At 47.3% G+C, this 16,913-nt stretch overlaps 1 protein-coding gene and 1 pseudogene across 5 annotated transcripts in view; one reads left to right on the top strand and one right to left on the bottom strand.

Annotated features, from left to right (window-relative positions):
- The window catches only part of Ankrd11 (ankyrin repeat domain 11), a 144,273-nt gene that overhangs the window by 29,568 nt on the left and 97,792 nt on the right, over window positions 1-16,913 (bottom strand). For 2 of the 5 annotated variants that reach the window (XM_042702221.1, XM_042702219.1), the window contains exon 3: window positions 3,611-3,755. In XM_042702221.1, the coding sequence (XP_042558155.1) occupies window positions 3,611-3,697 (87 nt within the window). In that variant the 5' untranslated portion in view covers window positions 3,698-3,755. Of the gene's footprint in view, window positions 1-3,610; window positions 3,759-14,951; window positions 15,051-16,913 lie in introns of those variants that run through there. The other 3 variants (XM_042702220.1, XM_042702222.1, XM_042702223.1) reach the window with 2 other exon arrangements.
- LOC122127946 lies at window positions 13,072-14,151 on the top strand (annotated as a pseudogene).

Below are 16,913 nucleotides of genomic sequence, written 5' to 3'. Positions count from 1 at the left end.
TTCAACCCCAAGACTGAAAAAAGCCAGTGACGGAAGTCAGCGCTCCCGGGGACACGTCCCCAGCGTGCTCAGAGCTACTCCTACGGTGCAGGTGATGTCTGTGGAGGGAGGACAGCTAGCTAGTGTCAGAGAGGTCACTTCTGTGGGCAGCACTGGACACCCTTTGGTTCTCTAGGCCAGAATCCTCTGGAAACAGTGAAGTTGTCTGCTGGTTCCTACTGAGCCTGTTTCCAGTTTGGATATTCGATACACATTTTTTGGAAAACCTGAGAAAGTGCCCTCTCTCTAATGTACTAGTCTGAGGCAAGCAGTGTTACAGACCCACGTGCCCTGTTCCATGCCATCCACAAATAGTTCACTGAGATCACTGAAAATCACTAAAACACGTTGCTTTTGATAACATGTTGCTGTATCTGAGCACATGGTGTAACCAGTCTGGGGCCCTGCCCAGAGCAGGGGCTTCGCCATGTCTCCGAGCTTTGCCACCAACAGATCCCCTGCTCTCCCCAAAGAACAGGGACAAAAGTGATACATCAGGCACTTCCTTTTCCTTGACTCCATCCCAGGTCACCAGGAACGCTAGGAAAGCACCAATAATGCTGAGTGCCACTGCACAGAAACGTTAGCATTGCGTCTGATAGCCTTCAGGAATATATAACAACAACAACGCTAAAAACGTTAGCATTGCGTCTGATAGCCTCCAAGAATATATAACAACAACAACGTAACTAAAACACACCTACCCTGGTGGCAGAGAGCAGGAGACACCAAGTCTAATCTCCACACCTCTCACAGCCAATACGAGATGTGAATTTTGATGTGTGGTCTCAGCATGCACTGAGCTCAACCCGAGATGACGACCACAGCAGCTTGAATCCCTTGATGCTGGGACAGTGGCACTGCACCTTGGCCACTGTTGCCGATTTACTGCAACTTGGCCTTCCCCCAAGCCAAGCCCATCACTCTCCAAGCCTTTCAGACACTGCCTCCTGCACAACTTCTGAGAGCTATGCTGGGACCGTTAGTTATTTCTCTACTATCTGTTTAACTCTGTGGTTAGACTGGTTACCAAAGCAAGAGCAACATAGACAATGTCTGTGTGAGGCGGAGGCTTCCTGTTCCTGTGTATTTACTGCATTCAACCTTTGACCTCCCTGCCACCACCCTAACATTGATTGAGTCTGAGAGACCCAACTGCAAAACTGGTCTCACTCTCTTATAGACATCTTGGGGTTTTGGGGACTTCTATTTGTATCTATCATTTGGACACAAGGAGCTTTTTGTTGTTGTTGTTGCTTGTGGGGCCTGAACTCTGGGCCTGGGCGCTGTCCCTCAGCTCTTCAGCTCAAGGCTAGCGCTCTACTACTTGAGCCACAAGTGCCACTTCTGGCTTTTCTGCTTATGTGGTACCGAGGAATCGAACCCAGGGCCTCATGCATGCAAGGCAAGCACACTACCACTGAGCCACCTTCCCAGTCCACGAGGAGCTTTTGATCTTAATTAGGTAAGCAGACGGTCCCTAGAGCCAACTCCACCCTCTAGAGTTAAAAATATACCACACCTATTTCTCCAACATCTCGGGGGAATTCTGTTGGCTTTTGGAGAAACACCTGTTAGACAAGCAAGCTATCGTGTGAGCCACACACCCAGATCTTTTTGTTTTTATTTTTCAAATGGAGTCTTTGTGCTTATGCCCAGGACGACTTGGACTGCAATCCTCCTAACCAGGCTTTCTGTGTAGATGAGGTGACAGGTTTTTAGTGGTTGAGATGAGTCAGAGAACTTTTTGCCTAATTAAGTCTTGAATCTCAATCCTTCAGATTTCCACCCCTTGAGTAGCAGGGATTACAGGCACAAACCTTGATAGCTGGCTCTCTGGGAAATTCCTCAACAGGGGACCATGCTAAGCCGAGAGGCAGTGGGAGGAGCTGCAAGAGAACAGCGAGCAACCTGGCCTCCATAAACTAGGCGGCTGAGTGCTGGGACCGCGCGCCCTCAGAGCAGAGCTGCCCCCACGGACACAGGGCAGAGGCAGATGCCAGACACCTTGGTATCCGAGTCAGAGGTCACTGCCAAGGCTCAAAGACCTTACAATGAGGCAAGACAAGCCCCTGGTCTGAGTGACTACAGGGGCTGAGCTGTGTGCTCTTTCTAGGGTCAGCTTCGGTGTGGAGGTGAAGCGATGACAACAGAGCCATTTCCCTTGTCTGATGCCTGCAACTGTGTGATGTTGTAGTGTGGAGAACTATGGTTCAATCAGGAGTGGCCTGGTTGCGTCAGGCTTTCAGCTAAGAGCGGGAGTTACTAGCATACCAATGGTTTCTCTCAGCAGCCTGTTGGCCCAAGCTGCCATTTCAGGCCACACCAGCTCCATCTCATGAACTCGCACATGCCGGGCAGGACCCACCATAGACCCCAATCAGTAACAAACTCAGCACCACGGTGATGTTCATCTATCACAAGCCTTAGCCGCAGACTCGGCTGTGCGGTGGCACTATGTCACAGCACAAGACATTCCAGAAGGAGGAGCAGGTAGGTGACATACTGCCCAGACAGCCAAGGGTCTGGGGGGAGGGGGACGGGACCGCAAATCTAGTTTTTGTCTAAGGAGCTCATAAACTTATCATGACCACGAATCATTTCACTATCAACCAAAACTGACTCTCTCCTTGTTACGTTTCACATGTGGAATATCGGCTAACCCCTCCCCCCCCCAAACCAGAATATTATCAGAGATGAAGGTACAGCAGAGCACAAGCATTAGCAATAATCCAAGTGCCAGGATGGGGATAGAAAGCAGAACAGGGGCAGCATCTCAAAATGCTTGCTAGCTAGTAACTGCATCGAGGTGATGCTACCTGACGGTTACAGCATGGCTATGATGAAGTGACTGCTCCCCACCATGTGGCTGGTTCCTTCCCCACTGCACATCACAGCTCACCAGCTCAGAGGTGCTCCTGCACTACCCATCCCCACAGAGAACACGAAGCTGGGTCTGAGGGCAGCTCGTGGACTTGGTAAAGAGCAGCTGCACCAATAGCTCACAGCCAAGTGTGAAGCTGAGCTTCACTCTGTCCCAGTCCAAGCTCATCTGAGTCCACCTCAGCACTGATGACAGAATGTGCACATCCCTCAGTCTGGTATTTTCTACAGCAGTGATTAAACGATGGGGGCTTACATTTAGATTTTGTTGCCTATTACTTCTAGAAAAAACAAAACTTCGCCAGACATACAATTCATCACTTTTTATATTAGTTAACTGATGAGTCTCACTGAAACCATGACAGAAATCCTAGAATACAGAGGACAAAAATGGATAACCCAATCAAGACCGCTTCAGGGAGCCAACTACTAAAATGAACTAAAAGCTTGGCTTGAGAACATGCAACCAAGATCCTTTAGGGAGTGTGGCTCCCTGCACATCCACAAACACCACCACTATGCCTGCCAGGCGAGAGAGAGAAGGCTTCTACAAGGTCAGCCGAGAGCAGGTGGCTGAGCTGCAGTTCTAACCACAGTGAATACAATGCTTTTCCAGACCTAGTCGCAGCTCTTGGTAGTCTAGGAGAGCCCAGGCTAAGAAAGGAAAAAAGAGTCAACTAAGTTTTACCTTTTTCCCAGTTTGTTTCTCTACCATGTCGTTGCTGAGAGGAAAGTCTTCTTGCTGTGGTGTTTTAGAACACCCACCCTTGGGCATCGTTTTGCTCCCCTCGTTTGATCTTCATTTATGCTACCATCGCTTCGTCATCAACTGTCTGCTTCAAAAGAGAAAACATGAGATTAAAAATTGGTAAAGCAAAGCCAGAAGTGGAGCTGTAGCAAGTGGTAGAGCACTAGCCTTGAGTGAAACAGTTCAAGTTCAAGCTCTTAGTTCAAGACCCAGGACTAGTAATAGTAAAAACCAAAGTTGGTGAAGCCAACGAGGCAGGACAAAACCAAACTGACCAGTTGACCAGCTAAGGTGTGCAACCACTCTGACCTGGGCTGAGCAGGGCCCTGGCACCTCGGAGGCAAGCTCCCAGGGTTACTGACAGCGCAGAGTGACAGGGACAAAGTAGATCAAGGAGGCCAAACCCTGCCAGTGCCTGGTCTTAGGCCCCTTTGGCGAGAACACCACCACTGGTGGAGAGGGCTGAATGGGTCCTAGGGGCTCTGCCTCTGCTGTTCCCGACAAGGCTACATGAACACCTTCACCCTCAGGTCGGGTGGATCCTGAGTTTGAGGCTTGCCGCTCAGCCACGTAGAGTCAGCTACTGCCCTTCACACACCCAGGTAGAAGGCAGGAGGAAAACTCTGCTTTTCACAAGGCACCAAGCACACCTAACTAACTCTACAACTTCTTTCAGGTGAATGTCCAGATGGCAAGCACAAGCATACGATGCTTTGAGGAAGGCCTCAAGGTCTCCGTCTATGCCTGCAGCTCCAGACTCTTCTTGAGCTAGAAGCTCTGCTTCATGTTTCCCAGGAAATCTGAAGATATGCACTGCATTGAACATTTTGGCATCTAAACACTTGCTGGTCAGGGGTCATTTCTTAAGAGTTAGACAAGGGTTCACCTACAAATGAACCCTTTTGTCTATACTTTATACACAAGCCAACCATTCCTTGCTAACCACCAAGTAACTAGAAAAATATTTCTCTGGCACAAAACCTGAAAGGATTTCAAACTAGCCCATTGCTCCTGAGCCATCTGTCCTGCCCTGCCTCCTGACCACTAGAGTACAGCAGGCTTCCATCCTTCTGTCCAGCCTCCTTCTAGTCTCTTCTCTCTCAGTATGATTTATCTGCACCCTAGCTTTTCAGTAGCACTGATAGGAGGACCAAGGAGAAACATGTCTGATTTATCTTTTTTGTAACCTCTAGGCTCCACACACGCATATACACACATGCACGCACGTGTGCGCGCGCGCACACACATGCACACACGCACATTCACACCCTGTACTCTCTTCCCTTGGCAACATACCATGCTGCATGAAGCACCAATTCAACCGTGTTCTGTACTGTAGCCCTACTTCTCTGCTTCTCTCTTCAAGGTCACACTGAGAGTCGTTTCTCACGTCCCCAGGCCCTGCCGTGAAACTGCAGGACCCTTCTTTCTACATAACATCATCTTAAGATCTTGCCCTGTTTTTCAACAGTAATGGATAAAACCTGCTTTTGGTATCTAGCATAAGAACACGTGTAAAGGTATTTTGGGGAGAGGGATAAAGCAGTCAAGACATTCATTTCCACTGGGAGCTGGTGATTCATGCCTGTAATATTAGCTACCCAGGAGGCTGAGATCTGAGGATTACAGTTCAAAGCCAGCCTGGGCAGGAAAGTCCCAAGACTCTTATCCCCAATTAACCACCAGAAAACTGGGAAGTGGTGTTGTGGCTCAAAGTGGTAGAGCTCAAGCCTTAAATAAAGGAGTGCAGGGACAGTGCCCAGGCCCTAAGTTCAAACCCCATACCCAACTCCTTTCTACTCTCTGACCAAAAAAAAAAAAAAAGAAAGAAAAAAGACATTCACTTCCTACTGTCTCTCCAATAATGCCAGAGAGCAGTATACCTCCATCCATGTGGGTATGTTTTCTCTACCTAGAACTGTGATCTCTACATTATGCAATTTCCCCCACAAAAGTGGGCTGTCTTCAGAGGTAGAGTGTGGCTCAGATAGTAGACTGCTGGCCTGGGAAACACAAGACACTGAGTGGGCAGGGGCAGAGAGGTTCTCATTGGAACTGCGGCTTTGTGTGAGATGGGTACAAATTTAAAGATGATTAGGTTTTGAGGGGTAGGAACTCAGGAGGTGAAGGGGATATGATTGTAGTATTCCTTTTATATATCTTTTATATATATATATATATATATGAAAACAAATAATGAAAGCCATTAAAATTGTTGTAAAGGGGAGACAGGATAAGAAACAATAATGGAGGAGGTAAATTTGATCAGATACATTAATTATATGCATAATACCTTTGTACAATAAGTATATGTTAATAAAAGGAAAACTATTAAATTTTATTTAAAAATAGAATAGCTGGCTGGGTGGGTGCCAGTGTCTATATTCTAGCTACTCATAAGGCTGAGATTTGGGGACTACATTTTGAAGCCAGCCCAGGCAGGAAAGTGGAACTCTTATCTCCAATTAACTTTAAAAAAAGCCAGAAGTAGCGCTGTGGCTCAAATGGTAGAGCACTAGACTTGAGAAAAAAAAAAGCTCAGGGACAGCACCCATGTCGTGAGTTCAAGCCCTAGAACTGACACACACACACACACACACACCCCTTGCCTATCCACTCATCGTAAATAAAACGAACGAGCAGCTTCCAGGGGAACGCCCTGCTGCAGCTGTGTCTGTGGACGCTGCACAGAGGGACAGTGGCGCTGAAGCCCCAACAAGGACCTCATGCGGGCCAGGCAAGCCCTGTGCCACGGAGCCACACCCCACCCCTAGTGGTCGACTAAACACAAAGCAGTATCACCAGGAAGAAAAGGGCAGTCGCACTCCTGAATTTTTTCCTTTTTTCGGTACTGGATACCTTTCTTTCATTTTAATTTTTTTTCTTGAGCTGATCTTCCACTTCCTGCTTTTTGCTGGTTAATTGGAGATTTTTCTGCCTGGGCAGGCTTTGAACAGCAACACTCAGATCTCAGCTCGCAAGCGGTGAGATTACAGGTGGGAGCCACCAGAGACCAACTGACTGGATCTGAGGTCTGGCAAGATGGGACGTGAAAGCCCACGCAGGTGAGCTGGGCCACTCTGCTCTGTGGAGGATGCAGAGGCCTCCTTACCTCAGACGCTATCTACCACAGCTTCTGGCTCATTACCTCCCGACACCAAGAGTTCTCTTCCCTCAAAGACACAGAAAAGTAGCTTCCCAGCACTGCACAAGAAGAGAGTCCAGAAAACCAGGAGTCTGTGGAGAAGGTCTTCAAAAACAGAAAAATGCCTGGGCACTGGTGCAACCCACAGGAAAAGGCACTGCAGTGGATGTCCCCACAAGGCAGGGGCACCACGTCCACACGTGAGGAAAAGCGCTGTCCAACCCTGCTGGCATATAGAGTCTGGGGACAACGTCCAGGTGGAGGTGGCTGAAGGGTGGCTGGGACCTCGCCACGTCCATCTATGTGCACTGCCAGCAAAGGAAGCCCTACCAGCCCCAGGGAACCTGTTATAAGATTACTGCAGCCAGAGAAAGAGCAGAGCCATCAGGACAAGAAGCCTAGTACTAACAAAACATACAAAGCCAAGACTGAGAATCCAGGACTCTGAAACTCCCAAATGAATTCATTCAGAAACTTAGGAAAAGCTTTGGAACCACAAAAAGAAGATGGAGGCAACTAAATAGTAGGAATAAGTCCTGAAAAAAAATCCACTTAGAGAAGGAAAGATCCAGAACCTGGCAAATGGGAGAAAACACGAGTACTAGAGCCAACCTCCGAGAGGCCCAAAATTCAGAGAGGCAAAGATACATGAGGAAGCCAATCGCAGGACAGAACTGTCAGGGAGGAGGGCAGATCATATGGAAGCAAGAATTTTAAATGCCCAGGTAGCTACCATTAGAATTTGGAGAAAACTAATTGCAGACTGAACTACTAAATTTGGTCTTATCATTGAGAATAAGCACAAATAAAGACATTTTCAACATTCAGAAAATATGCAGAAACAGGCAATGGGCAGGAAGGGGAGAGGAGGGGAGAAGGAGGAGAGAGGAGGGGAAGGGGGAGGGGAGATACAGAAAACCACCATGAGCCCCAGTGCCTTTCCTGCGGGATGATGTGTGGTCCTACTGGCATAGGTCAATGGAATGAAGCCAAGCCAGATCTAGCTTGCTTCCTGTGTGTACACACCCCAAGAAGAATAGGTTTTACAATTTAATGGGCTTAAGGAAAGTGAAAAAATAAGTCAAATGAAGGCTAGTGTTTTGTGAAACTTAAAAACAGGATGGAATTAGAACTTCTGTATCCATAAAGTTTTTTTTTGTTTGTTTTGTTGGTCATGGGGCTTGAACTCTGGGCCTGGGTGCTGTCCCTCAGCTCTTCAGCTCAAGGCTAGCACTCTACCACTTGAGCCATAGCGCCACTTCTGGTTTTCTGGTGGTTCATTGGAGGGAAGAATCTCACAGACTTTCCTGCCCAGGCTGGCTTTGAACTGCAGTCCTCAAGTCTCAGCCTCCTGAGTAGCTAGGATAGATAATAGGCATGAGCCACCAGTGTCCAGCTTCCATAAAGTTTTAATTAAAGGAATGCAGCTAGCAGGATATCAGTGGTTCACATCTGTAATCCTATTTACTTAGGAAGCAGAGAGCTGAAGGTCATGGCTCAAAGGTAGATCGGGCAGGAAAGTCTGGTGAGACTCTTATCTCCAATTAACCATTAAAATGGGAGGCAGGAGTGTAGCTCAAGTTGCAGAGCAAAGGGGAAGTGCCCAGCCCTATATTCAAATCCCACTACTGGCACAATAAAATAAAATAAAATGGATGCAGCCAATCTGCTCATTTTAACTTTTTTTTTTTTTTTGGGGGGGGGGGGGTGCGTCACTTGTAGTGTTGGGGATTGAGCCCTAGATCTAGTGCATGTAAAACACATGCTACACCAGTAAGCTACAGCTCCAACTCCATTCATGTTCTTGTCTGGCCATCTTCACTGCAAGGGTTATGAAGTTCAATGTATACCCTCTCTGGTCCTTTTTGAGTTTGCTGTGCCCTTCACTGGCACAGTGGTTCTCAGGGGTTTTTTGGTTTTTTTTTTGGGGGGTCCGGTCATGGGGCCTGAACTCGGCCTGGGCACTGTCCCTCAGCTCTTCAGCTCAAGGCTAGCACTCTACCATTTGACCCACAGCGCCACTTCCGGCTTTTTTCTTTTGGCTTATTTGGTGCTGGGGAATCAAACCCAGGGCCTCAGGCATGCAAGGCAAGCGCTCTACCACTGAGCCACCTTCCCAGCCCCGGTTCTCAGGGTTTTGTCCACAAATTCCTTTTGGGGTTCTGCGAGGTCATCCTGAAGAGTAACGTATCATGTCATGTCCCCTTTCCAGTGCTGACATGGGCACTGGTGTGTGTGTGTGTGTGTTGGGGGTGGGGTAGGGCAAAGGGATGGACAGATAATGAACACTGAGCTACAGGTGAGGTCTTTGCAGTCACTACTAGTTACTCTCATGGGAACTGCAGCAAAACCTTCCCATGTCACCTACAACCTTCCTTAATAAAGCTTATTAAACTGTGACCACTGAGTTCTGTCTTTTTAGTATTCTGTGACCAATGAAAACATACAAAGCACTTCTGGTATATACCATGTATTACCAGGAAAAGCATAAGAGCAAGATTAGCTGTAGGTGCTTGAATACACCAGTCACTAGTGCTCAATCCCTTATACGAAGTGGAATGCTGTGTGTAGAGCCCTGCATACTTCCTGTATATTTACGTCATCTCTAGATGACCTATGGTACCTGACAAAATACTGTGTAAACAGCTGTTATAGATACTGCTTAGGAAACAGCGACAAAGACATCAGCCCGCAGATATTCAATAAATGATCCATCTTTTCTTCTAACTTTTTCTATCTCCAGCTGGTTTAAACTACCAGGCAAAAGGAAAAAGTGAAGCCTGTGGACAAGCCCAGAGAGCAGGAAACTCAGGTCCACACTCACAGTGGGCTAAGGATAAGAAGGGGAAGTAGTCTCAGTGGGAAACAACCTCATGCAAATAGTTAAAAGGAAAAAAGAGTTGAGGTGTTGACATAGGCATATAATCCTACTACTTGGAAGATGAGGCCAGCCCCAGCTACACAGCAAGATCTAGTCTCAAAAAGTAAAGTATTCACTCACAAAGGTAAAGTCACAGTTAAAAGCTTGAATCAGGGCCTGGGAAGTTGGCTCAGTGGTAGAGTGCTTGCCTCAATGCATGAGGGCCTGGGTTCATTCCACATAAACAGAAAAAGCCAGAAGTGGTGCTGTGGCTCAAGTGGTAGAATGCTAGCCTTAAGCAAAAGAAGCTCAGGGACAGAACCCAGGCCCTGAGTTCAAGCTCCAGAGGACCAGCAAAACACTCTCTCTCTCTCTCTCAGCAGCAGTGACTCAAATGACATGATCTTGGGCTGAAGGTGTGGCTACAGTGGAACACAAGCAAGCACCCCAGTGCTACCCAGAAACAGCCTAACACGAACGCAGAGCTGATGGCCAGAACGTGAACTGAATGCAGAGAGGAACTGAGGCTCCCGTAGGTGCTAACATGGGACTAAGGAACATCTGGGTTGTGGCATCAACAAAGCTGTGTACCCGAGTGAAATACTGTAACCTAGCTCCTGCTTGCATCACTCATGAAATCTATCCTCACGGCAGATTTAAGTATCAGAGGCAACTGTGCCAATGAAAGGCAGCAAGGGTCTTTTATCCAGTCGTAAGAAATGCCTGCCATGCTTGGACAGGGAAGGTGGCTCAGTGGTAGAGCACTCGCCTTGCATGCACGAGGCCCTAGGTTGATTCCTCAGCACCCCATAAGCAGAAAAAGCCGGAAGTGGCGCTGTGGCTCACGTGGTAGAGCGCTCGTCTTGAGCTGAAGAGCTGAGGAGCTGAGGGACAGTGCCCAGGCCCTGAGTTCAAGCCCCACAATTGACAAAAAAAAAAAAAAAAAAGATAAAAAAGAAATGCCTGCCATGCTAGACAGTGGCTCAAGTGGCATAGTACCCTTTAGAAAGCAAGAGGTCCCGAGTTCAAACCTCAGTACCACCAAAAAGAAAAAGGGGGGGGGGGGGTGAGGGGAGAATGGGAATGGTGGTCCACACCTGTAGTCCGAGCACTTGGGAGAAACAAAGAGGATAAGGAGTCTGTAGTAAGATGGGCTCTACAGTGAATCCAAGCCAGCCTAGCTATACTACAAGACCCCGCCTCCAAAACCAGAAGGAAGGGAGGGCTGGCCAGCCAGCAGGCTTGAAGACACGGAATCATCTCAAGCTGGGATTATCATTCAAGGTCACTTTGCCAAAAGGAAGAAAGCTCTTACCAACAATACAAAGAATGCCCACAAATCAAAGGAAAGACAAATCATTTAATATAAAAATGGACACAGGCTTATACAAGCACTTTACAGAAGAGTGCCAAAAGACAAGTATACAGATAAAAAGTCTCCAATTTCACTAGTAGTCAAGAAAATGGAAATTTTTTTTTTTGGGGGGGGGGGGAGGGGGTCCAGTCGTGGGGCCTGAACTCTGGGCCTGGGCGCTGTCCCTAAGCTCTTCAGCTCAAGGCTAGCACTCTACCACTTGAGCCACAGCGCCACTTCCGGCTTTTTTCTTATGTGGTGCTGAGGAATCGAACCCAGAGCCTCAAGCATGCAAGGCAAGTGCTCTACCACTGAGCCATCTTCCCAGCCCAGGAAATGGAAATTAAAACCAAAATAATATGCTATGAATTGGTAAAGATGTCAAGCAAGGAAAACTGATTCATTCTGATGAAAGTATAAAATGAACCTTGGCATCATCAACTTCAACTGATACAAGCATATTCTAAAATTCCCAGTTCTGGGAACGGGACCAAAGGAAATGCACATGGAAATGCACCAAGAGAATGTGCAAAATATTTATGCAACGTTTTTGTAATAGGCCCAAACCAATAGTATTCTGCTATGAGATAAACAGGGAATATAGCAAAGAAACAAACACAATAACGTGAGTAAATCTCACAAATAACATATTTACATAACTTCTCCAAAACAATAAACACCAGTGCTTGGGACCTGTCTGGGGTGAAATGGAGATGGAAGGCTGAGGCCTAAGTGGGGTTTCAGAGTGAAGGTCACACAGGTATTTGCTTTGAGAGATGTGAATTGTGCATTTTGATTTTAGGAACTGCCAGGGAGTTGTGCTACATTTCGCAATAAAAATGTTAAAAACTGGGCAAGTGATGTCTAACACTTGGCATATATTATTCCATGGAGGTGAAAGTACTACAGACCTTGAATACCACTTGTCTCTTCTTAAGTGGTCCTAGCTGGTCACTCTGAGAACAACAGGACCATCTCAAGGTTGCCTGGTACACCTAGTGAACTGAATCTATGTGCATAGCACACAGCACAGAAGAGGCACCTCTAACTTCTGACAAGGTACAGGTAAGCATACAACTCTGGGAAGATGCAGATGAAAAAGGCTGGAAAGGGATTAGAAATAATACTTGTATTCCACAAGAGGAATTAAGATGCAGCCTACATTTGATGAAAGAGGACAGAAATGTACATGCACGTGTTAAGGGCAGAAATGAATGACTAAAAACAGTAATCGCAGCAAAGCATGGAAAACAGAGTAAAACAGTGAATCAGGAAATCCTGCAAGGCTTAGCTGTAGGGAAGTGGCCAGAGAAGCCACACACAAATGAAGAGGAAGGTCAGAAGGCTGTGGCTGTCTGAGCACTGCTGGAGGGAATGTGAAAGGAAGGAGGCTGTGAGGCATCACCCTGAAACCCAGCAACCCACTCCACAGTCAACGTGCTCTAAACCAGAGAGAGACATGAAAGCTGTATGTACAGGGCGACTTGGCACCACCTACTATTCAGCCGCTCACAGCAGGTTAAAGGACCAAGATTTATTGCCACCCAGTGCTCTTCATGTCAAAATGGACAGAACAAGTAGAGAAAAGATGGGCTACCAGGTGCCAGTGGCTCACGCCTGTCATCCTGGCTACTCAGGAAGAGGCTGAGATCTGAGGATCACAGTTCAAAGCCAACCTGGCCAGGAACATCTGTGAGACTCTTATCTCCAATTAACCAACAGAAAACCGGAAGTGGCACTATGGCTCAAGCGGTGAGTGCTCTCCTTGAGCTGAAGGGCTAAGGGACAGCGCCCAGGCCCAGAGTTCAAGCCCTATCTCACACACACACACACACACACACACACACACACACACACACACACACACACACACACACACACACACACACACACACACACACACACACACACACACACACACACACACACACACACACACACACACACACACACGGTATAATTCTAAGTCTACTTAGAAATGTGGAGGAGCACTAATAATAACAAGTAATAGAGGTGATCTGCAACTCCTCATTGCAAATGCTATGGCCACAACTAAACAGATCCCCCTCAAGGGCTCTGTGGGGGCATCCCACTTTGCCCTCTCAGGCTCCTGGGATGGAATGCTTTGCCTATGGGATCTCCCAGCGAGCACCAGGACGAGACAATTTGTAGGCCATATCTAGAACGTGCTGGGCGTGGCCGTCTCCTCTGACACCAGCACAGTGCCTCTGGATCCTGAGTGTACGCAAATGCCCAGTCCAGGATGAGAGTCGCTCTGAGTGGGCGTCCTGTGTCCACGTCTCACCCAACAGCAGCACCCTTATCATTACCTCCTGTGGCTAGGACAACCAGGTATGGAATTTGGCTAACAGTAAGCTGAAGACCAATCACACTGGCCATACTGACTACTTGAACATGGTGACCATCTCTCCACGCGACTCTTTCTGTGCTTCAGGAGGCAAGGGTGGCCAGCTCATGTCGTGGGATCTCAATGAAGGCAAGCACCTTTACAGACACTAGATGATGGGGGACAGCAGCAATGCCCTGTGCTTCAGCCCAACCACTACTGGCTCTGTGCTACCACAGGCCCCAGCACCAAGATCTGGGACTTAGAAGGCAAGATCGTTGCAGAGGAACTGCAACAAGAAGTTAACAGCACCAGCAGTAAGGCAGAGCCGTCCCAGAGAACTCTGGGCCTGGTCATCTGATGGCCAGACTCTGCTGGCCACACTGACGGCCTGGAGCAAGTGTGGAGCTGACCACCGGCACTGGTTAGGAACGTGTGGCAGAGCTTCAGATGTAAACTGACTCTAAAACTGGAAGAGAGGAGAGGAGTAGAATGTACAATGGCTTAACGTGGTCAATCCATGTAATCCGCCTGGCTAAGGAAGAAAATCACAAACGACTAACAACTAGTTCAGAAAAGCATTGGACAAAATTCAATACTCATGAGAAAATCACCCAGCAAAGCAAGCGTGGGTAGAACAACTCCCAACACACAGAGACGTCATCATCTGAAGGGTGACAGCTGTCATTCCCGTGGCAGGTGTGATGTCAAGGGTGTCTGCTCCTTGCTTCTGGCTACACCCTGCTACTACAGCCGTACTGGAAATCCTGGCTAGGACTTCTGCCCCTTGCTTCTGGCTACACCCTGCTACTACCGCTGTACTGGAAATCCTGGCTAGGACGTCTGCCCCTTGCTTCTGGCTATACCACTGCTACTACAGCAGTACTGGAAATCCTGGCTAGCACAGCAAGGAGAAGAGGAGGAAATCAAAAAGGAAGAAATACAACCATTTCTATCTAAAGCTGACACAACTGTTTATGTAGAAAATAAAAAACAAGGGCTGTCAAAGTGGCTCAGTGGTAGAGTGCTTGCCTTGAGCTGAAGAGCTGAGGGACAGCGCCCAGGCCCAGAGTTCAGGCCCCACGACCAGCAAATAAAAAAAAAAAAAAAAAAAAAAAAAAAAGAACAATACACAAACAACTCCTAGAAATAACAAAGGTCCAGCAAGGCTGCTGAATACAAGATCAACACCAAAAACTCAGTTTTGTTTCAATGGATCTACCTGCATGGAGCATAAGGAAACAAACACTGGCACAAATGCTGCTGGGAAGCAGAGACAGGGCATCTCTCCCCTAGCTGAGAGGAACATGCAGTGGCTTTCAACCTGGCTGTGATCTGCACCCTTGGTCTCCTCAGCAAAGAAAAGAAAATTATTAACACATTCAGGTGGCATGGGGAACCTCCAGATAACTCTGCTGTGTGAAAAAGCCAAACTCCTGCAGATGACCTGGGCCACCCACTGACTATCATCCTGCAGTAACAGCACCGTCCGTCTCAGAAACCAGCCATGGATGCCAGCAGACGGACAGGACCAGAAAGGCTCCCAAGAGCATCTCACGACAGTGGCGTACCCACCTGTGTACATTAATGTGGGGTGGCTGCAGAACATGCACACAAAATCAAACTCCAGGTCTAGTGCACAATCTTCAGTGGGCTTCTGGCTGAGAACTATAGTAGTACTGTTGCTTCTGGGAGATGCAGGGGGCTCAGAGGACACTAATATGTTATCACTTCCCAGGAGTCTGTAAGTATTTCAAAATAAAAAGGGCTTTGCTAAAACCAAAAACACAAGAGTTGAGGAAACTTCCAGGTGTGATAGAAGTATTCTACCCTTTTTAAATTGTGGCGCTAGATTCTTGATTGTACATATTTTCGAAAACCCAGTGAACAGTGCATTTTAAAAGAATAAATTTGTGTGTGTGTAGCGCTCTACCATTTGAGCCACAGCTGCTCCTCCTCCGCCTTCTTCTTCTCTTCCTCCTCCTCGTCTCTTCCTCCTCGTCTCTTCTTCTTCTTCTCTTTTCTTCTTTTGTTGCTGCTGTTGTTTTGGGGTCAGTTAATTGGAAATAAGAGCCTCACAGACTGCCCTGCTTGTGCTGGCTTTGAGCTGCAATCCTCACAGCTAGGATCACAGGCATGAGCCCAGCTATAAATGAATTTTACGAATACCAATTGTAAAGTGGTTTAAAAGTAATTGGTAACACTACAATTTCAATTTGATAGTAGATAAAGCCTCATGAATTTACATGATTTAAAATAATAAACAGCTAGACAGAGTGGTGTATGATTGTAATCCCAGAATTTAGGAGAATGAGCAGGAGAATGGTTAAGTTTATAAAAAGCCTCGCCTGGGCTGTATACAAGCCCTATCTCAAAAATAAGCAAGCAAACAAAAACATTTTCAACAAATTGAAAGGCGTGAGGTATCAGACCATTGTCAGGGTGCTGGAGCGCACTGGTCACCAACCACCATACCAAATAATACTGCAGCGTCTCAGTTTCTAGGGTCAGACATGGGCTCTTGGCACCTGCAGTTGGGCACTAGGAGTCAGCCACTGGGTGTTGACCAGGGACGGAGCATCTACTTCCCAGACAGAAAAATTCTTCTCGATTTTGGCCAAAGGCCCTAATTCCTCACTGTAGAGACTTGAAGTGTCCACGGGACTCCATTCCACCCTATTTTTTAGAAGTGAATTACAAAGACCAGTCATAGTCAAATGCAGAAAGGAGGTTCCACCTTCTGAAGGAAGCTACAGACACTACCATTCTAGTGACTTCTTAGTAAACACGGCCATGTGGCTCTGCAGTACTAACCTCCTATGCCCCCTCTCTGTCTGTCTCTCTGTCTGTCTCTCTCTCGTTAGTTGTGGGGCTTGAACTCTGGGCCTGGGAGCTGTCCCTCAGCTTTTTAGCTCAAGGCAAGCGCTCTACCACTTGAGCAACAGCGCCACTTCCAGTTTTCTAGTGGTTTATTGGAGATAAGAATCTCACAAGACTTTCCTGCCCTGGCTGGCTTTGAACCACAATCCTCAGATCTCAGCCACCTGAGTAGCTAGGATAAAAAGCTTGAGCCACTGGTACCCAGCTCCTATGCTCTTAAGAAAAAATTTAAACAAAGACTCTAGTTTCTTTTCAAAGCATCACTCTTGGTAGTTGTTTCAATGATTATTCTGAAACTACTGAGTAAATGGAGTGACATAGGCCAAAGGAAAGCTTTTCAGTACCTTGAAGAAGCGGAGTTTTGAGAAGTAGGAAAGGACTGGCAGGTGTAAAATAGAAGACAGCAGGTAGAAGCGTTCCTCTGTTTCAGCTGGAGTTACCAGTCTTATGTCCTACTACCTTTTGTTTAGAACTCCTTAGGTCTTGGCATTGATGCATGCACCAGGAACAAGGGCCTTAAAGCATCCTTCTGCTCGAGGGAGCAAGCTGGCAGGAGCCAGGGAAGAGGAGCTTTCACAGATGTGTCCCCTGCATCTTCACAGCTCTGAAACTAGACTGAAGTGAAACTGGACTGCTAAGAGGCACAGGTCACAACGC

Source organism: Dipodomys spectabilis, unplaced genomic scaffold, assembly GCF_019054845.1.
Source record: "Dipodomys spectabilis isolate Male_0828 unplaced genomic scaffold, ASM1905484v1 ptg000318l, whole genome shotgun sequence".
Lineage (NCBI taxonomy): Eukaryota > Metazoa > Chordata > Mammalia > Rodentia > Heteromyidae > Dipodomys > Dipodomys spectabilis.
The sequence above is the reverse complement of the archived record's forward strand: the minus strand, read 5'-3'. Positions and strand labels throughout refer to the sequence as shown.